The following is a 20,515-nucleotide window of genomic DNA, read 5'->3' on the forward strand; positions in this document are numbered from 1 at the left end:
AACGAGGACGGGGAGGGAGGGAGGGCGCAAGCGAGGAACGAGGACGGGGAGGGAGGGAGGGCGCAAGCGAGGAACGAGGACGGGGAGGGAGGGAGGGCGCAAGCGAGGAACGAGGACGGGGAGGGAGGGAGGGCGCAAGCGAGGAACGAGGACGGGGAGGGAGGGAGGGCGGGCGCAAGCGAGGAACGAGGACGGGGAGGGAGGGAGGGCGCAAGCGAGGACGAGGAACGAGGACGGGGAGAGAGGGAGGGCGCAAGCGAGGACGAGGAACAAGGACGGGGAAGGAGGGAGCAAGCGAGGACGAGGAACAAGGACGGGGAAGGAGGGAGCAAGCGAGGACGAGGAACAAGGACGGGGAAGGAGGGAGCAAGCGAGGACGAGGAACAAGGACGGGGAAGGAGGGAGCAAGCGAGGACGAGGAACAAGGACTGGGAGGGAGGGAGCAAGCGAGGACGAGGAACAAGGACGGGGTGGGAGGGAGCAAGCGAGGACGAGGAACAAGGACGGGGTGGGAGGGAGCAAGCGAGGACGAGGAACAAGGACGGGGAGGGAGGGAGGGAGGGAGCAAGGGTGGAACAAGGACGGGGAGGGACGGAGGGAGCAAGGGTGGAACAAGGACGGGTGAGGGAGGGAGGGAGCAAGCGGGGAACAAGGACGGTGAGGGAGGGAGGGAGCAAGCGGGGAACAAGGACGGTGAGGGAGGGAGGGAGCAAGCGGGGAACAAGGACGGTGAGGGAGGGAGGGAGCAAGCGGGGAACAAGGACGGTGAGGGAGGGAGGGAGCAAGCGGGGAACAAGGACGGGGAGGGAGGGAGCAAGCGGGGAACAAGGACGGGGAGGGAGGGAGGGAGCAAGCGGGGAACAAGGACGGGGAGGGAGGGAGGGAGCAAGCGGGGAACAAGGACGGGGAGGGAGGGAGGGAGCAAGCGGGGAACAAGGACGGGGAGGGAGGGAGGGAGCAAGCGGGGAACAAGGACGGGGAGGGAGGGAGGGAGCAAGCGGGGAACAAGGACGGGGAGTGAGGGAGGGAGCAAGCGGGGAACAAGGACGGGGAGGGAGGGAGGGAGCAAGCGGGGAACAAGGACGGTGAGGGAGGGAGGGAGCAAGCGGGGAACAAGGACGGGGAGGGAGGGAGCAAGCGGGGAACAGGGACGGGGAGGGAGGGAGGGAGCAAGCGGGGAACAGGGACGGGGAGGGAGGGAGGGAGCAAGCGGGGAACAGGGACAGGGAGGGAGGGAGTGAGCAAGCGGGGAACAGGGACGGGGAGGGAGGGAGGGAGCAAGCGGGGAACAGGGACAGGGAGGGAGGGAGGGAGCAAGCGGGGAACAGGGACGGGGAGGGAGGGAGGGAGCAAGCGGGGAACAAGGACGGGGAGGGAGGGAGGGAGCAAGCGGGGAACAAGGACGGGGAGGGAGGGAGGGAGCAAGCGGGGAACAAGGACGGGGAGGGAGGGAGGGAGGGAGCAAGCGGGGAACAAGGACGGGGAGGGAGGGAGGGAGGGAGCAAGCGGGGAACAAGGACGGGGAGGGAGGGAGGGAGCAAGTGGGGAACAAGGACGGGGAGGGAGGGAGGGAGGGAGCAAGCGGGGAACAAGGACGGGGAGGGAGGGAGGGAGCAAGCGGGGAACAAGGACGGGGAGGGAGGGAGCAAGCGGGGAACAAGGACGGGGAGGGAGGGAGCAAGCGGGGAACAAGGACGGGGAGGGAGGGAGCAAGTGGGGAACAAGGATGGGGAAGGAGGGAGTGAGGGAGCAAGTGGGGAACAAGGACGGGGAGGGAGTGAGGGAACTAGTGGGGAGGTAGTGACGGAGGAAAGAGAGAGCGAGGGAGTGAGGGAAGAAAAAGAGCGAGGGAGGGAGTCAGGGAGGAAAAAGAGCGAGGGAGGGAGTGAGGGAAAGAAAGAGCTAGGGTGGGAGTGAGGGAGGAAAGAGAGCGACAGGGGGAGAGTGAGGGGAGGCAAAAGAGGGAGAGTGAGGGGAGGCTAAAGAGGGAGAGTGAGGGGAGGCTAAAGAGGGAGAGTGAGGGGAGGCAAAAGTGGGAGAGTGAGGGGAGGCTAAAGAGGGAGAGTGAGGGGAGGCAAAAGAGAGAGAGTGAAGGGAGGCAAAAGAGAGAGAGTGAAGGGAGGCAAAAGAGAGAGTGAGGGGAGGCAAAAGAGAGAGAGTGAGGGAGACACAAGAGGGAGAGTGAGGGGAGACACAAGAGGGAGAGTGAGGGGAGACAGGGGGAGAGTGAAGGGAGACAGACGGGCGGGGAGAGTGAAGGGAAACAGAGAGGGCGGAGGATGAAGGGAGACAGACAGGGGGGACAGTGAAGGGAAACAGAGAGGGGGGAGAGTGAAGGGAGACAGAGGGGGGAGACTAGGTTGAGAGAGAGGGGAGGGGAATGAAGGGAGACAGATGGGGGAGACTAGGTTGAGAGAGAGGGGAGGGGAATGAAGGGAGACAGAGGAGAGAGGGTGAAGGGAAACAGAGGTTGGTTGGTTTGGGGCGTAAAGGGATCAAACTACAGGGTTATTAATACCTTTATCCTCATGTAAACAACGCTACAGTTAAAACTATTCTCAAAAGGAGTTGGGGAAAGGAAAGAGTGCAGAAAACTAATGGGGAACCACATGGAATAGAAAAAGGATGAGCCAGCCACTACGCAACACACTTAAAACTCCAGCTTAAAAGAGAAAGCGAGATGAACACACATATGGACACTAATAACACCAAGGGAAATAAACAGCAAAAACAAAGAGTGAGCAAAAGTTTAAATGGAGGGATGGTGGAGGTCTGGGAGAGAAGACCAGAGGCTGTCCCTTTGATTGCGTGATGAAACTCCCTTTCAAAGAAAATGTAAAACATAGCCATTGAGGGATTCTCACCCAAGACTGCAGACAGGGTGCTGGTAAAGTTACAAGGCCACCACAGAGTGATAAGACTAAAATTGGGCAGTCCAACAAGATGTAGGCGAAAGTGATCTGCCAGCTACGTTGGCATCGAGCTCGGTCCTCACAATGGAGGAGGTGACCATCTGTTAGCCAAGTATAGGCAATGTGGCGGGCAAGGGAGGTACGTGGAAGCGAGCGGGCGGGCGAGGGAGCAAGGAGGCGGGCGAGGGAGCGTGCAGGCGGGCGAGGGAGCGAGCAGGCGGGCGAGGGTGGTACGGGGGAGTGAGCAGGGAGGAGTGAGCAGCGGGGAGTGAGCAGGCGGGCGAGGGAGATACGGGGGAGAGAGCAGGGAGGAGTGAGCAGGCGGGCGAGGGCGGTACGAGGGAGCGAGCAGGCGGGCGAGGGTGGTACGGGGGAGTGAGCAGGGAGGAGTGAGCAGCGGGGAGTGAGCAGGCGGGCGAGGGAGATACGGGGGAGAGAGCAGGGAGGAGTGAGCAGGCGGGCGAGGGCGGTACGAGGGAGCGAGCAGGCGGGCGAGGGTGGTACGGGGGAGTGAGCAGGGAGGAGTGAGCAGCGGGGAGTGAGCAGGCGGGCGAGGGAGATACGGGGGAGAGAGCAGGGAGGAGTGAGCAGGCGGGCGAGGGCGGTACGGGGGAGTGAGCAGGCGGGCGGGGGCGGTACGGGGGAGCGAGCAGGCGGGCGGGGGCGGTACGGGGGAGCGAGCAGGCGGGCGGGGGCGGTACGGGGGAGCGAGCAGGCGGGCGGGGGCGGTACGGGGGAGCGAGCAGGCGGGCGGGGGCGGTACGGGGGAGCGAGCAGGCGGGCGGGGGCGGTACGGGGGAGCGAGCAGGCGGGCGGGGGCGGTACGGGGGAGCGAGCAGGCGGGCGGGGGCGGTACGGGGGAGCGAGCAGGCGGGCGGGGGCGGTACGGGGGAGCGAGCAGGCGGGCGGGGGCGGTACGGGGGAGCGAGCAGGCGGGCGGGGGCGGTACGGGGGAGCGAGCAGGCGGGCGGGGGCGGTACGGGGGAGCGAGCAGGCGGGCGAGGGCGGTACGGGGGAGCGAGCAGGCGGGCGAGGGCGGTACGGGGGAGCGAGCAGGCGGGCGAGGGCGGTACGGGGGAGCGAGCAGGCGGGCGAGGGCGGTACGGGGGAGCGAGCTGGCGGGCGAGGGCGGTACGGGGGAGCGAGCCGGCGGGCGAGGGCGGTACGGGGGAGCGAGCCGGCGGGCGAGGGCGGTACGGGGGAGCGAGCCGGCGGGCGAGGGCGGTACGGGGGAGCGAGCAGGCGGGCGAGGGCGGTACGGGGGAGCGAGCAGGCGGGCGAGGGCGGTACGGGGGAGCGAGCAGGCGGGCGAGGGCGGTACGGGGGAGCGAGCAGGCGGGCGAGGGCGGTACGGGGGAGCGAGCAGGCGGGCGAGGGCGGTACGGGGGAGCGAGCAGGCGGGCGGGGGCGGTACGGGGGAGCGAGCAGGCGGGCGGGGGCGGTACGGGGGAGCGAGCAGGCGGGCGGGGGCGGTACGGGGGAGCGAGCAGGCGGGCGAGGGCGGTACGGGGGAGCGAGCAGGCGGGCGAGGGAGCGAGCAGGCGGGCGAGGGCGGTACGGGGGAGCGAGCAGGCGGGCGAGGGAGCGAGCAGGCGGGCGAGGGCGGTACGGGGGAGCGAGCAGGCGGGCGAGGGCGGTACGGGGGAGCGAGCAGGCGGGCGAGGGCGGTACGGGGGAGCGAGCAGGCGGGCGAGGGCGGTACGGGGGAGCGAGCAGGCGGGCGAGGGCGGTACGGGGGAGCGAGCCGGCGGGCGAGGGCGGTACGGGGGAGCGAGCCGGCGGGCGAGGGCGGTACGGGGGAGCGAGCAGGCGGGCGAGGGAGCGAGCCGGCGGGCGAGGGCGGTACGGGGGAGCGAGCAGGCGGGCGAGGGAGCGAGCAGGCGGGCGAGGGCGGTACGGGGGAGCGAGCAGGCGGGCGAGGGCGGTACGGGGGAGCGAGCAGGCGGGCGAGGGCGGTACGGGGGAGCGAGCTGGCGGGCGAGGGCGGTACGGGGGAGCGAGCAGGCGGGCGAGGGCGGTACGGGGGAGCGAGCAGGCGGGCGAGGGGGCGAGCAGGCGGGCGAGGGCGGTATGGGGGAGCGAGCAGGCGGGCGAGGGAGCGAGCAGGCGGGCGAGGGCGGGCGAGGGAGCGAGCAGGCGGGCGAGGGCGGTACGGGGGAGCGAGCAGGCGGGCGAGGGAGCGAGCAGGCGGGCGAGGGCGGTACGGGGGAGCGAGCAGGCGGGCGAGGGCGGTACGGGGGAGCGAGCAGGCGGGCGAGGGAGCGAGCAGGCGGGCGAGGGCGGTACGGGGGAGCGAGCAGGCGGGCGAGGGAGCGAGCAGGCGGGCGAGGGCGGTACGGGGGAGCGAGCTGGCGGGCGAGGGCGGTACGGGGGAGCGAGCAGGCGGGCGAGGGCGGTACGGGGGAGCGAGCAGGCGGGCGAGGGAGCGAGCAGGCGGGCGAGGGCGGTACGGGGGAGCGAGCAGGCGGGCGAGGGAGCGAGCAGGCGGGCGAGGGCGGTACGGGGGGAGCGAGCAGGCGGGCGAGGGAGCGAGCAGGCGGGCGAGGGCGGTACGGGGGAGCGAGCAGGCGGGCGAGGGAGCGAGCAGGCGGGCGAGGGCGGTACGGGGGAGCGAGCAGGCGGGCGAGGGCGGTACGGGGGAGCGAGCAGGCGGGCGAGGGCGGTACGGGGGAGCGAGCAGGCGGGCGAGGGCGGTACGGGGGAGCGAGCCGGCGGGCGAGGGCGGTACGGGGGAGCGAGCAGGCGGGCGAGGGAGCGAGGAGGCGGGCGAGGGCGGTACGGGGGAGCGAGCAGGCGGGCGAGGGAGCGAGCAGGCGGGCGAGGGCGGTACGGGGGAGCGAGCAGGCGGGCGAGGGCGGTACGGGGGAGCGAGCAGGCGGGCGAGGGCGGTACGGGGGAGCGAGCTGGCGGGCGAGGGCGGTACGGGGGAGCGAGCAGGCGGGCGAGGGCGGTACGGGGGAGCGAGCAGGCGGGCGAGGGGGCGAGCAGGCGGGCGAGGGCGGTATGGGGGAGCGAGCAGGCGGGCGAGGGAGCGAGCAGGCGGGCGAGGGCGGGCGAGGGAGCGAGCAGGCGGGCGAGGGCGGTACGGGGGAGCGAGCAGGCGGGCGAGGGAGCGAGCAGGCGGGCGAGGGCGGTACGGGGGAGCGAGCAGGCGGGCGAGGGCGGTACGGGGGAGCGAGCAGGCGGGCGAGGGAGCGAGCAGGCGGGCGAGGGCGGTACGGGGGAGCGAGCAGGCGGGCGAGGGAGAGAGCAGGCGGGCGAGGGCGGTACGGGGGAGCGAGCTGGCGGGCGAGGGCGGTACGGGGGAGCGAGCAGGCGGGCGAGGGCGGTACGGGGGAGCGAGCAGGCGGGCGAGGGAGCGAGCAGGCGGGCGAGGGCGGTACGGGGGAGCGAGCAGGCGGGCGAGGGAGCGAGCAGGCGGGCGAGGGCGGTACGGGGGAGCGAGCAGGCGGGCGAGGGAGCGAGCAGGCGGGCGAGGGCGGTACGGGGGAGCGAGCAGGCGGGCGAGGGAGCGAGCAGGCGGGCGAGGGCGGTACGGGGGAGCGAGCAGGCGGGCGAGGGCGGTACGGGGGAGCGAGCAGGCGGGCGAGGGCGGTACGGGGGAGCGAGCAGGCGGGCGAGGGAGCGAGCAGGCGGGCGAGGGCGGTACGGGGGAGCGAGCAGGCGGGCGAGGGAGCGAGCAGGCGGGCGAGGGCGGTACGGGGGAGCGAGCAGGCGGGCGAGGGAGCGAGCAGGCGGGCGAGGGAGCGAGCAGGCGGGCGAGGGCGGTACGGGGGAGCGAGCTGGCGGGCGAGGGCGGTACGGGGGAGCGAGCAGGCGGGCGAGGGCGGTACGGGGGAGCGAGCAGGCGGGCGAGGGGGCGAGCAGGCGGGCGAGGGCGGTACGGGGGAGCGAGCAGGCGGGCGAGGGAGCGAGCAGGCGGGCGAGGGCGGTACGGGGGAGCGAGCAGGCGGGCGAGGGCGGTACGGGGGAGCGAGCAGGCGGGCGAGGGCGGTACGGGGGAGCGAGCAGGCGGGCGAGGGCGGTACGGGGGAGCGAGCAGGCGGGCGAGGGCGGTACGGGGGAGCGAGCTGGCGGGCGAGGGCGGTACGGGGGAGCGAGCAGGCGGGCGAGGGCGGTACGGGGGAGCGAGCAGGCGGGCGAGGGAGCGAGCAGGCGGGCGAGGGCGGTACGGGGGAGCGAGCAGGCGGGCGAGGGAGCGAGCAGGCGGGCGAGGGCGGTACGGGGGAGCGAGCAGGCGGGCGAGGGAGCGAGCAGGCGGGCGAGGGCGGTACGGGGGAGCGAGCTGGCGGGCGAGGGCGGTACGGGGGAGCGAGCAGGCGGGCGAGGGCGGTACGGGGGAGCGAGCAGGCGGGCGAGGGCGGTACGAGGGAGCGAGCAGGCGGGCGAGGGCGGTACGGGGGAGCGAGCAGGCGGGCGAGGGAGCGAGCAGGCGGGCGAGGGCGGTACGGGGGAGCGAGCAGGCGGGCGAGGGAGCGAGCAGGCGGGCGATGGCGGTACGGGGGAGCGAGCAGGCGGGCGAGGGCGGTACGGGGGAGCGAGCAGGCGGGCGAGGGCGGTACGGGGGAGCGAGCAGGCGGGCGAGGGGGCGAGCAGGCGGGCGAGGGCGGTACGGGGGAGCGAGCAGGCGGGCGAGGGAGCGAGCAGGCGGGCGAGGGCGGTACGGGGGAGCGAGCTGGCGGGCGAGGGCGGTACGGGGGAGCGAGCAGGCGGGCGAGGGCGGTACGGGGGAGCGAGCAGGCGGGCGAGGGCGGTACGAGGTAGCGAGCAGGCGGGCGAGGGCGGTACGGGGGAGCGAGCAGGCGGGCGAGGGAGCGAGCAGGCGGGCGAGGGCGGTACGGGGGAGCGAGCTGGCGGGCGAGGGCGGTACGGGGGAGCGAGCAGGCGGGCGAGGGCGGTACGGGGGAGCGAGCAGGCGGGCGAGGGCGGTACGGGGGAGCGAGCAGGCGGGCGAGGGGGCGAGCAGGCGGGCGAGGGCGGTACGGGGGAGCGAGCAGGCGGGCGAGGGCGGTACGGGGGAGCGAGCAGGCGGGCGAGGGCGGTACGGGGGAGCGAGCAGGCGGGCGAGGGAGCGAGCAGGCGGGCGAGGGCGGTACGGGGGAGCGAGCAGGCGGGCGAGGGAGCGAGCAGGCGGGCGAGGGCGGTACGGGGGAGCGAGCTGGCGGGCGAGGGCGGTACGGGGGAGCGAGCAGGCGGGCGAGGGCGGTACGGGGGAGCGAGCAGGCGGGCGAGGGCGGTACGAGGGAGCGAGCAGGCGGGCGAGGGCGGTACGGGGGAGCGAGCAGGCGGGCGAGGGAGCGAGCAGGCGGGCGAGGGCGGTACGGGGGAGCGAGCAGGCGGGCGAGGGAGCGAGCAGGCGGGCGAGGGCGGTACGGGGGAGCGAGCAGGCGGGCGAGGGCGGTACGGGGGAGCGAGCAGGCGGGCGAGGGAGCGAGCAGGCGGGCGAGGGCGGTACGGGGGAGCGAGCAGGCGGGCGAGGGAGCGAGCAGGCGGGCGAGGGCGGTACGGGGGAGCGAGCTGGCGGGCGAGGGCGGTACGGGGGAGCGAGCAGGCGGGCGAGGGCGGTACGGGGGAGCGAGCAGGCGGGCGAGGGAGCGAGCAGGCGGGCGAGGGCGGTACGGGGGAGCGAGCAGGCGGGCGAGGGAGCGAGCAGGCGGGCGAGGGCGGTACGGGGGAGCGAGCAGGCGGGCGAGGGAGCGAGCAGGCGGGCGAGGGCGGTACGGGGGAGCGAGCAGGCGGGCGAGGGCGGTACGGGGGAGCGAGCAGGCGGGCGAGGGCGGTACGGGGGAGCGAGCAGGCGGGCGAGGGCGGTACGGGGGAGCGAGCAGGCGGGCGAGGGGGCGAGCAGGCGGGCGAGGGCGGTACGGGGGAGCGAGCAGGCGGGCGAGGGCGGTACGGGGGAGTGAGCAGGCGGGCGAGGGCGGTACGGGGGAGCGAGCAGGCGGGCGAGGGCGGTACGGGGGAGCGAGCAGGCGGGCGAGGGCGGTACGGGGGAGCGAGCTGGCGGGCGAGGGCGGTACGGGGGAGCGAGCAGGGAGGAGTGAGCAGCGGGGAGTGAGCAGGCGGGCGAGGGAGGTACGGGGGAGAGAGCAGGGAGGAGCGAGCAGACGGGCGAGGGAGGTACGGGGGAGCGAGCAGGCGGGCGAGGGCGGTACGAGGGAGCAGGTGAGGGGGAGCGGGGGATGGGTGAAGGAGGAAAGGGCGATCGAGCGGGCGGGCAAACGATAAGGGAAGGAGGAAAGGGCGATCGAGCGAGTGAGCGATGGGCGAAGGAGAAAAGGGCGAGCGAGTGAGCGATAGCGGAAGGAGGAAAGGGCGAGCGAGAGATGGCGGAAGGAGGAAAGGGCGAGCGAGCGATGGCGGAAGGAGGAAAGGGCGAGCGAGCGAGCGACGGGGGAAGGAGGAAAGGGCGAGCGAGCGACGGGGGAAGGAGTATAGGGCGAGCGAGCGAGCGACGGGGGAAGGAGGAAAGGGCGAGCGAGCGAGCGACGGGGGAAGGAGGAAAGGGCGGGCGAGCGAGCGACGGTGGAAGGAGGGAAGGGCGGGCGAGCGAGCGACGGTGGAAGGAGGAAAGGGCGGGCGAGCGAGCGACGGGGGAAGGAGGAAAGGGCGGGCGAGCGAGCGACGGGGGAAGGAGGAAAGGGCGGGCGAGCGAGCGACGGGGGAAGGAGGGAAGGGCGGGCGAGCGAGCGACGGGGGAAGGAGAAAAGGGCGGGCGAGCGAGCGACGGGGGAAGGAGGAAAGGGCGGGCGAGCGAGCGACGGGGGATGGAGGAAAGGGCGGGCGAGCGAGCGACGGGGGAAGGAGGAAAGGGCGGGCGAGCGAGCGACGGGGGAAGGAGGAAAGGGCGGGCGAGCGAGCGACGGGGGAAGGAGGAAAGGGCGGGCGAGCGAGCGACGGGGGAAGGAGGAAAGGGCGGGCGAGCGATGCGGGAAGGACGAAAGGGCGAGCGTGCGAGCGATGGGGGAAGGAGGAAAGGGGGCCGTTATGGGGAGAAAGGGGGAGAAAGGAGGCCGAGATGGGGGGTAGAAAGGGGGCCGTGACGTGGGGAGAAATGGGGGCGAGACAGGGGGTATAGAGGGGGCCGAGAGGGGGGTAGAGTGGGGGCCAAGAGGGAGTAGAAAGGGGACCAGACGGGGGGAGAAAGGGGGGCGAGACGGGGGGAGAAAGGGGTGGCGAGACGGGGGGAGAAAGGGGTGGCGAGACGGGGGGAGAAAGGGGTGGCGAGACGGGGGGAGAAAGGGGTGGCGAGACGGGGGGAGAAAGGGGTGGCGAGACGGGGGGAGAAAGGGTGGCGCGACGGGGGAGAAAGGGTGGCGCGACGGGGGAGAAAGGGGGGCGAGATGGGGGGAGAAAGGGGGCGAGACGGGGGGAGAAAGGGGGCCAGACGGGGGGAGAAAGGGGGCCAGACGGGGGGAGAAAGGGGGCCAGACGGGGGGGTTGAAAGGGGGGCGAGACGGGGGGTTGAAAGGGGGGCGAGACGGGGGGTTGAAAGGGGGGCGGTGCGAGACGGGGGAGTAAGGGGTCATGATGATGGGAGTAAGGGGTCATGATGATGGGAGTAAGGGGTCATTATGGGGGGAGTAAGGGGTCATGATGGGGGGAGTAAGGGGTCACGATGGGGGAGTAAGGGGTCACGATGGGGGAGTAAGGGGTCACGATGGGGGAGTAAGGGGTCACGATGGGGGAGTAAGGGGTCACGATGGGGGAGTAAGGGGTCACGATTGGGGGAGAAAAGGGGTCAGGGTGGGTGAGGTAGGGTCATGTAGTATGGAAGTAGGCAAATTAGGTGAACTGTTGGCTGAAAAATTTTTGTAATGGGCTGCAAAGGAAGTGATGATAGTTGGAGGGAATTGTAAGAGAATAGATTGGAGTGTGATTTAGCGACGGGAGACATGGGAGGAAAGAGTGGACGTGGGAGGGCAGAGGAGAATGTGTGAGAAGCAGGGGGATGTGTGAGGGAAAATGGGGATGTAGGAAAAAAGAGGGGGATGTGGGAGGGAAGGGGTTGACATGGGAGGGAAGGAGGGGAGGATGGAGGTTATTGGGGGCTGTGGGAGACAAGTGGAAGATGTAGGAGGGCAGATGAGGTGGGAGGGTGGAGTGCGAGATAGGAGGGCATTGGGGTAATTGGGGGAGGTGGGGCCTTAGGGTAGTTGGGGGAGGATGGAGGGCAATGGGGGAGTTGTTGGAGGATGGAGGGCACAGGGGGAGTTGGGGGAGGATGGATGGCAGAGTGGGAGTTGGCGGAGGATGGATGGCAGAGTGGGAGTTGGGGGAGGATGGATGGCAGAGTGGGAGTTGGGGAGGATGGATGGCAGAGTGGGAGTTGGGGGAGGATGGATGGCAGAGGGGGAGTTGGGGGAGGATGGAGGCCAGAGGGGGAGTTGGGGGAGGATGGATAGCAGAGTGGGAGTTGGGGGAGGATGGATGGCAGAGTGGGAGTTGGGGGAGGATGGATGGCAGAGTGGGAGTTGGGGGAGGATGGATGGCAGAGTGGGAGTTGGGGGAGGATGGATGGCAGAGTGGGAGTTGGGGGAGGATGGATGGCAGAGGGGGAGTTGGGGGAGGATGGAGGCCAGAGGGGGAGTTGGATGGCAGAGGGGGAGTTGGAAGTGCAAAGGGGAAATTGGGGGAGTTGGGAGAACAGAAAGGGAGTTCAGGGGTGGTGTGTGGGCATAGGGGGAGTTGGGGTGGCTGGTGGAAAGGCAGAGGGGGAGTTGGAGTGGGAGCTGGGAGGGCAGAGTGGGAGCTGGGAGGGCAGAGGTTGTGTTGGTGTGGTAGCTGGGAGGGCAGAGGGTGGGTTGGTGTGGGAGCTGGGAGGGCAGAGGGTGGGTTGGTGTGGGAGCTGGGTGGACAGAGGAGCAGCTGGTGTGGGAGCTGGGAGGGCAAGGGGGAGCTGGTAAGGGAGCTGGGAGGGCAGGGTCTGGTTGTGGGAAGTGATGGGTACGAAAGAGGGTGGGTGTGGGAAGTGATGGGAATGGCAGAGGGTGGGCGTGGGTAGTCACAGGGTAACGGCAGAGGGTGGGTGTGGGTGGTCACAGGGGAATGGCAGAGGGTGGGTGTAGGTGGTCACGGGGGAACAGCAGAGGGTGGGTGTAGGTGGTCACAGGGGAACAGCAGAGGGTGGGTGTAGGTGGTCACAGGGGAACAGCGGAGGGTGGGTGTAGGTGATCACAGGGGAACAGCAGAGGGTGGGTGTAGGTGATCACAGGGGAACAGCAGAGGGTTGGTGTAGGTGATCACAGGGGAAGGGGAACAGCAGAGGGTGTGTGTAGGTGATCACAGGGGAACAGCAGAGAGTGGGTGTGGGTGATCACAGGATTGAATGTGTGGAAGGACATAATAGGTCACAGGGGGAGCAGTGGAAGGACATAATAGGTCACAGGGGGAGCAGTGGAAGGACATAATAGGTCACAGGGGGAGCAGTGGAAGGACATGAGAGGTAACGGGGGAACGTCAGTGGGGACGTGGTAGGTCACAGGGGAACGTCAGAGGGGATGGGGGAGGTCACAGGGGAACGTCAGAGGGGATGGGGGAGGTCACAGGGGCTCGTCAGAGGGGACGGGGGAGGTCACAGGGGAACGTCAGAGGGGGCGGGGGAGGGGGCGGGGGAGGTCACAGGGGAACGTCAGAGGGGACGGGGGAGGTCACTGAGGAACATCAGAGGGGACGGGGGAGGTCACAGGGGAACGTCAGAGGGGACGGGGGAGGTCACAGGGGAACGTCAGAGGGGACGGGGGAGGTCACAGGGAACATCAGAGGGGACAGTAGAGGTAAGAAGGAACGGCAAAGGGGTCTGGGAGGTTAGAGGGGACAGCTGTGGGAGTGTGGGAGGTCAGAGGGGGGCAGCAGAGGGGGACGTGTGATATCAGAGGACGGCACAGGGGGACGTGTGACATCAGAGGAGGATGGCACAGGGGGGGCGTGTGACGTCACAGGGGGACGGCAGCAAGGGATGGACAGAGGGCATGTGAGGTCACGTGGTAACAGCAGAGGGGGACATGCGATGTCATGTGGGTATGGCAGAGGGGGACATGGTAGGTCACATGGGAATGGCAGAGGGGGAGTTGCAGAGGAGAACAGCAGGTGGGACGTGGGTGGGCAGAGGTGAAAGAGAAAGTGCAGGTGGGACAAAGGGGAAAGGCAGGGGGGACAGAGGGGAAAGGCAGGGGGGACAGAGGGGATAGGCAGGGGGGACAGAGGGGAAAGGCAGGGGGGACAGAGGGGAAAGGCAGGGGGGACAGAGGGGAAAGGCAGGGGGGACAGAGGGGAAAGGGGGATTTAGGGGGGCAGAGAGATTTAGGAGGGAAGAGGGGAAGTGCAGGGGGGATGTGGGAGGGTAGGGGCGAAGGGGGAAGGGCAGGGCGGAAAGGGTAAGGGGAGGGGGATGTGGGATGGCATAGGGGAAATGACAGGGGCAGGCGGCATGTGCGAGGGCATAGGGGAAACGGGAAGAGCAGGGGCGATATGTGAGTGAAGTGGGGAAATGGAAAGGGTAGGGGGAACGGGAATAGCATGGGCGATGTGGGGGCCACAGTGGAGTGGCAGGGGATGTGGGGTTCGGAGAGGAGTGGCAGGGGGATGTGGGGAAGAGGGGAAGGGCAAAGGGGATGTGGGAGGGCATAGGAGAAATGACATGGACAGGTGACAAGTGCTAGGACACGGGAAACGAGAAGGGCAGGGGGGCATGCGCAAGGGCACAGGGCAAAGAGAAGGGCAGGGTGCATGTGCGAGGCCACAGGGGAAAAGAGAAGGGCAGGGTGCATGTGCGAGGCCACAGGGGAAAAGAGAAGGGCAGGGTGCATGTGCGAAGGCATAGGGGAAAAGGGAATGGCAGGGGGATGTGGAAGGGCAGTGGGGAAATGGGGAAAGGTAGGGGGAATGGAAATGGCAGGAGTGATGTGGCGGTCAGAGGGGAATGGCAGGGGGGATGAGGAGGCCAGAAGTGAACGGCAGGGGGGATGTAGGAGGCAGACGGAAATGGCGAATGGCAGGGGCGATGGGGGGGCAGAGAGTAAGTGCAGGGGCGATGTGGGGGGCAGAGAGTAAGGACCGGGGCGATGTGGGGGGCAGAGCGTAAGTGCAGGGGCGATGTGGGGGCAGATGGTAAGGGCAGGGGCGATGTGGGGGCAGATGGTAAGGGCAGGGGCGATGTGGGGGGCAGAGGCGATGTGGGGGGCAGAGGCGATGTGGGGGGCAGAGGGTGGGGGCAGAGGCGATGTGGGGGGCAGAGGGTAAAGGCAGAGGCGATGTGGGGAGCAGAGGGTAAAGGCAGAGGCGATGTGGGGGGCAGAGGGTAAAGGCAGAGGCGATGTGGGGGGGCAGAGGGTAAAGGCAGAGGCGATGTGGGGGGCAGAGGGTAAGGGCAGGGGCAATGTGGAGGCGGAGAGGGTAAGTGCAGGGGGACATCCAAGAGCAGTGGGGAATGTAGAAGGGTAAGGGGACGTGGGAAGGCAGGGGGAAATTTAAAATTGCACTGGGGACGTGGGATGGTAGGGGGAAATTTAAAATTGCACTGGGGACGTGGGATGGTAGGGGGAAATTTAAAATTGCACTGGGGACGTGGGATGGTAGGGGGAAATTTAAAATTGCACTGGGGATGTGGGATGGCAGGGGGAAATTTAAAATTGCAGTGTGGACGGGGGATGGCAGAGGGAAATTTAGAATTGCAGGGGGGACATGGGAGAGCAGAGGGGAAAATAGAAGGGCAGGGGTGACATGTGACTGCAGAGAAGAAAGTAGAAAAGCAGGGATGGCGTGTGAGGGCTGACGAGAAAGTAGAAGGGTAGGGATGACTTGTGAGGGTAGAGGAGAAAGTAGTAGAGCAGGGATGACTTGTGAGGGCACAGGACAAAGTAGAAGGGCAGAGGGGAAAGTTAATGGGCAGGGGAAACTAGAATGGTAGAGGGGAAAGTAGAAGGGATGAGGGGAAAGTAGAAGGGATGAGGGGAAAGTAGAAGGGATGAGGGGAAAGTAGAAGGGCAGAGGGGGAAGTAGAAGGGCAGAGGGGGAAGTAGAAGGGCAGAGGGGGAAGTAGAAGGGCAGAGGGGAAAGTAGAAGGGCAGAGGGGAAAGTAGAAGGGCAGAGGGGAAAGTAGAAAGGCAGAGGGGAAAGTAGAAGGGCAGAGGGGAAAGTAGAAGGGCAGTGGGGAAAGTAGAAGGGCAGTGGGGAAAGTAGAAGGGCAGTGGGGAAAGTAGAAGGGCAGAGGGGAAAGTAGAAGGGCAGAGGGGTAAGTAGAAGGGCAGAGGGGTAAGTAGAAGGGCAGAGGGGAAAGTAGAAGGGCAGAGGGGAAAGTAGAAGGGCAGAGGGGAAAGTAGAAGGGCAGAGGGGATAGTAGAAGGGCAGAGGGGAAAGTAGAAGGGCAGAGGGGAAAGTAGAAGGGCAGAGGGGAAAGTAGAAGGGCAGAGGGGAAAGTAGAAGAGCAGAGGGGAAAGTAGAAGGGCAGAGGGGAAAGTAGAAGGGCAGAGGGGAAAGTAGAAGGGCAGAGGGGAAAGTAGAAGGGCAGAGGGGAAAGTACAAGGGCAGAGGGGAAAGTACAAGGGCACAGAGGAAAGTACAAGGGCAGAGGGGAAAGTACAAGGGCAGAGGGGAAAGTACAAGGGCACAGAGGAAAGTACAAGGGCAGAGAGGAAAGTACAAGGGCAGAGGGGAAAGTAGAAGGGCAGAGGGGAAAGTAGAAAGGCAGAGGGGAAAGTAGAAGTACAGAGGGAAAGTAGAATGGCAGATGGAAAGTAGAAGGGCAGAGGGGAAAGTAGAAGGGCAGAAGTACAAGGGCAGAGGGGATAGTACAAGGGCAGAGGGGATAGTACAAGGGCAGAGGGGAAAGTAGAAGGGCAGAGGGGAAAGTAGAAGGGCAGAGGGGAAAGTAGAAGGGCAGAGGGGAAAGTAGAAGGGCAGAGGGGAAAGTAGAAGAGCAGAAGGGAAAGTAGAAGGGCAGAGGGGAAAGTAGAAGGTCAGGGGAAAGTAGAAGGTCAGGGGAAAGTAGAAGGTCAGGGGAAAGTAGAAGGTCAGGGGAAAGTAGAAGGTCAGGGGAAAGTAGAAGGTCAGGGGAAAGTAGAAGGTTAGGGGGAGGTGGGGGCAGATGGGAAAGTGGAAGGGCAGGGGGAGGTGGGGGCAGATGTGAAAGTGGAAGGGCAGGGGGATGTGGCGGCAGAGGGGAAAGTAGTAGAGCAGGGGGATGTGGCAAGCAGAAGGGAAAGTAGAAGGGTAGGGGGATGCAGGGGCAGAGGGGAAAGTAGAAGGGCAGGGGGATGTGGAGGCAGAGGGGAAAGTAGAAGGGCAGGGGGAGGTGGGGGCAGAGGGAAAGGTGGGAGGGAAGAGGGGAAATGCTGGAGGGCAGAGAGGAATGTGGGAGGGATGAGGGGAAATGCTGGAGGGCAGAGGGGAATGTGGGAGGGAAGAGGGGAACTGCTGGAGGGCAGAGGGGAATGTGGGAGGGAAGAGGGGAACTGCTGGAGGGCAGAGGGGAATGTGGGAGGGAAGAGGTGAAATGCTGGAGGGCAGAGGGTGAGGTGGGAGGGAAGAGGGGAAATGCTGGAGGGCAGAGGGGTAGGTGGGAGGGAAGAGGGGAAATGCTGGAGGGCAGAGGGGGAGGTGAGAGGGAAGAGGGGAAATGCTGGAGGGCAGAGGGCGAGGTGGGAGGGAAGAGGGGAAATGCTGGAGGGCAGAGGGGGAGGTGGGAGGGAAGAGGGGAAATGCTGGAGGGCAGAGGGGGAGGGAAGAGTACGAGTGCGGATTGGGCAGGGGAGAGGGAGGGGTACGAGTGCGGAAGGGCCAGGGGAGAGGGAGGGGAATGAGCGCGGAAAGGAGAGGGGAGGCGGAGGGGAATGAGCACGGAGGGGAGAGGGATGCGAATGAGCGCGGAAGGACGAGGGGAGAGGGAGGGGAATGAGTGCAGGAAGGCGAGGGGAGAGGAAGAGGAATGAGCGCGGAGGGGAGAGGGAGAGGCATGTGCGCGGAAGGGCGAGGGGATAGGGAGGGGAATTAGCGTGAGCGCGGAGAGGAGAGGGAGGGGAATTAGCGTGAGCGCGGAGAGGAGAGGGAGGGGAATGAGCGTGGGCGCGGGTGGTAGAGGGAGGGGAATGAGCGTGGAAGGGCGAGGGGAGAGGGAGGGTTATTATCGTGGAACGACGAGTGGAGAGGGTGGGGTATGAGCGTGGAATGGCGAGGGGAGAGAGAGGGATATGAGCGTGGAACGGCGAGGGGAGAGGGAGGGGTATGAGCGTGGAAATGCGAGGGGAGAGGGAGGGGTATGAGCATGGAAGGGGGACGGGAGATAGAGGGGTATGTGCGTGGAATGGTGAGGGGAGATGGAGGGGTATGTGCGTGGAATGGTGAGGGGAGAGGGACGGGTACGAGTTCGGAAGGGCCAGGGGAGAGGGACGGGTACGAGTGCGGAAGGGCCAGGGGAGAGGGAGTGAAATGAGCGTGGAAAGGCGTGGGGAGAGGGTTGCATATGAGCGTGGAAGGGCGAGGGGAGAGGGAGGGGTTGAGCGCGGTAGGGCGGGGGGAGAGGGAAGGGATGAGCGCGTGTGGGCGAGGTGAGAGGGAGGGGATGAGCGCGTATGGGCGAGGGGAGAGGGAGGGGATGAGCGCGGAAGGGCGAGGGGAGAGAATTGAGCATGAGTGTGGAGAGGAGAGGGAGGGGAATGAGCGTGGGCTAGGAGGGGAGAGGGAGGGGAATGAGCGTGGAAGTGTGAGGAGGGGAGAGGGAGGGGTGTAAGCGTGGAAGGGTGAGGAGGGAAGAGGGTGGGGTATAAGCGTGGAAGGGTGAGGAGGGGAGAGGTAGGGCGATGGGAAAGAGTGTGGCGACTGGGGAGAAGAGAAAGAGAGTGGGGTACTACGGGGGGAAGAGAGAGAGAGTGAGGTACTAGGGGGGAAGAGAGAGAGAGTGAGGTACTAGAGGGAAAGAGAGAGAGGGGGACTAGGTGGAAAGAGAGAGAGGGGGAAGGACTAGGGGGAAAGAGAGAGAGTGGGCTGGATGGAGAGAAACAGAGACAGGAGGGGGACTGGAGAGAGAGAAAAAGAGACAGGAGGGGGACTGGTGAGAGAGAGAAAGAGAGACTGACAGGGGGGCTGGAGAGAAAAAGAAAGGAGGATGTAATAGGAGAGGGAGAGATAGGGAGTGGGAGAAAGGTAGGAGGGAGGAAGGGAGAGCGAAGGTGAAACTAAAAGAGACAGTGAAAGGAAGTGGGAGGGTGAAAGGAAGAGAGAAGGAGAAATGGACATAGGTGCATAGAGAGACGATGGGATAAAGGGAGGGAGGGAGATTAAAAGTTGGAATGTGAAAGGGATTGGGAGGGAGAAAGGGAGGGACATGTAGACAAGGGTTGAGAAATGGGTAAATAGAAGAGTAGGGGTGAAAAGCAGTAGGGATAAGGGAGAATGGTGGGGGGAGTAGTAGGAGAGGCGACAGGGTGGTGGGAGGAGGTAAAAGGGTACAGGTGGAGGGGAGTAGTAGTTAAACGGAGACAGGTGGAAGGGAGTAGTAGGAAACGTGGGGCAGGGTATCGGAGTAGTGGGAAAAGTAGGGCACGGGATCGGAGTAGTGGGAAAAGTGGGGCAGGGGATAGGAGTAGTGGGACCAGTGGGGCAGGGGATCGGAGTTCTGGGGATAAGGCGGACAGGTGGAGGGGAATAGTGGTGTTAAGCCGGACAGGTGGAGGCCAATAGTAGGGTTAAGGCAGACAGTGGAGGGGAGTAGCGGGGATATGGCGGACAGGTAGAGGGGAGTAGCGGGGATATGGTGGACAGGTAGAGGGGAGTAGCGGGGATATGGTGGACAGGTGGAGGGGAGTAGCGATGACATGGCGGACAGGTGGACGGGAGTAGCGGGGATATGGCGGACAGGTGGACGGGAGTAGCGGGGATATGGCGGACAGGTGGACGGGAGTAGCGGGGATATGGCGGACAGGTGGACGGGAGTAGCGGGGATATGGTGGACAGGTGGAGGGGAGTAGCGGGGATATGGCGGACAGGTGGACGGGAGTAGCGGGGATATGGCGGACAGGTGGACGGGAGTAGCGGGGATATGGCGGACAGGTGGACGGGAGTAGCGGGGATATGGCGGACAGGTGGACGGGAGTAGCGGGGATATGGTGGACAGGTGGAGGGGAGTAGCGGGGATATGGCGGACAGGTGGACGGGAGTAGCGGGGACATGGCGGACAGATGGAGGGGAGAGCGGGGACAGGGCAGACAGGTGGATTGGAGTAGGGCGGACAGGTGGATTGGAGTAGTGGGGACAGATGGATTGGAGTAGCAGGGACAAGGCGGAAAGGTGGATTGGAGTAGCGGGGACAAGGCGGAAAGGTGGGTTGGAGTAGTGGGGACAAGGCGGGCCGGTGGATTGGAGTAGTGGGGATACGGCGGGCAGGTGGATTGGAGTAGTGGGGATACGGCGGGCAGGTGGATTGGAGTAGTGGGGATACGGCGGGCAGGTGGATTGGAGTAGTGGGGACAAGGCGGACAGGAGGATTGGAGTAGTGGGGACAAGGCGGACAGGAGGATTGGAGTAGTGGGGACAAGGCGGACAGGAGGATTGGAGTAGTGGGGACAAGGCGGACAGGTGGATAGGAGTAGTGGGTACATGGCGGACAGATGGAGGGGAGAGCGGGGACAGGGCAGACAGGTGGATTGGAGTAGGGCGGACAGGTGGATTGGAGTAGCGGGGACAGATGGATTGGAGTAGCAGGGACAAGGCGGAAAGGTGGATTGGAGTAGCGGGGACAAGGCGGAAAGGTGGATTGGAGTAGTGGGGACAAGGCGGGCCGGTGGATTGGAGTAGTGGGGATACGGCGGGCAGGTGGTTTGGAGTAGTGGGGACAAGGCGGACAGGAGGATTGGAGTAGTGGGGACAAGGCGGACAGGTGGATAGGAGTAGTGGGGATATGGCGGACAGGTGGATTGGAGTTGTGGGGACAAGGCGGACAGGAGGATTGGAGTAGTGGGGACAAGGCGGACAGGAGGACTGGAGTAGTGGGGACAAGGCGGACAGGAGGATTGGAGAAGTGGGGACAAGGCGGACAGGTGGATTGGAGTAGTGGGGACAAGGCGGACAGGTGGATTGGAGTAGTGGGGACAAGGCGGACAGGTGGATTCGAGTAATGGGGACAAGGCGGACAGGTGGATTCGAGTAATGGGGACAAGGCGGACAGGTGGATTCGAGTAATGGGGACAAGGCGGACAGGTGGATTGGAGTAGTTGGGACAAGGCGGACAGGTGGATTGGTGCAGTGTGGACAAGGCGGACAGGTGGATTGGAGTAGTGGGGACAAGGCGGGAAGGTGGATTGGAGCAGTGGGGACAAGGCGGGAAGGTGGATTGGAGCAGTGGGGACAAGGCGGACATGTGGATTGGAGTAGTGGGTACAAAGCGGACAGTTGGATTGGAATAGTTGGGATAAGCGGACAGTTGGATTGGAGTAGTTGGGATAAGCGGACAGGTGGAGGGGAGTAGTGGGGATAAGCGGACAGGTGGAGGGGAGTAGTGGGGATAGGCGAACAGGTGGAGGGGAGTAGTGGGGATAAGCAGAACAGGTGGAGGGGAGTATTGGGGATAAGCAGAACAGGTGGAGGGGAGTATTGGGGATAAGCAGAACAGG

General features: G+C 66.5%; 2 protein-coding genes and 1 long non-coding RNA gene across 3 annotated transcripts; 2 read left to right on the forward strand and 1 right to left on the reverse strand.

Moving 5' to 3' along the window:
* Positions 1–1,902: 1,902 nt before the first annotated feature.
* Positions 1,903–10,441, reverse strand: LOC126355676 (uncharacterized). Its single transcript, XM_050006041.1, has 3 exons — positions 10,414–10,441; positions 3,056–6,982; positions 1,903–1,979 (listed from the first exon to the last, which is right to left on the reverse strand). Exons 1-3 carry the CDS (start codon positions 10,439–10,441, stop codon positions 1,903–1,905), a joined length of 4,032 nt encoding a protein of 1,343 aa, XP_049861998.1.
* Positions 10,442–11,136: 695 nt separating this feature from the next.
* LOC126355677 (uncharacterized) lies at positions 11,137–11,916 on the forward strand. Its single transcript, XM_050006043.1, has one exon. It carries the CDS (start codon positions 11,137–11,139, stop codon positions 11,914–11,916), a length of 780 nt encoding a protein of 259 aa, XP_049862000.1.
* Positions 11,917–18,618: 6,702 nt separating this feature from the next.
* Positions 18,619–18,959, forward strand: LOC126355243 (uncharacterized). Its single transcript, XR_007565493.1, has 3 exons — positions 18,619–18,636; positions 18,669–18,828; positions 18,893–18,959. It is a non-coding gene; the product is annotated as an uncharacterized LOC126355243 (long non-coding RNA).
* The last annotated feature ends 1,556 nt before the right edge of the window (positions 18,960–20,515 follow it).

This window comes from Schistocerca gregaria, chromosome 3 (genome assembly GCF_023897955.1).
Source record: "Schistocerca gregaria isolate iqSchGreg1 chromosome 3, iqSchGreg1.2, whole genome shotgun sequence".
NCBI classification, from domain to species: domain Eukaryota; kingdom Metazoa; phylum Arthropoda; class Insecta; order Orthoptera; family Acrididae; genus Schistocerca; species Schistocerca gregaria.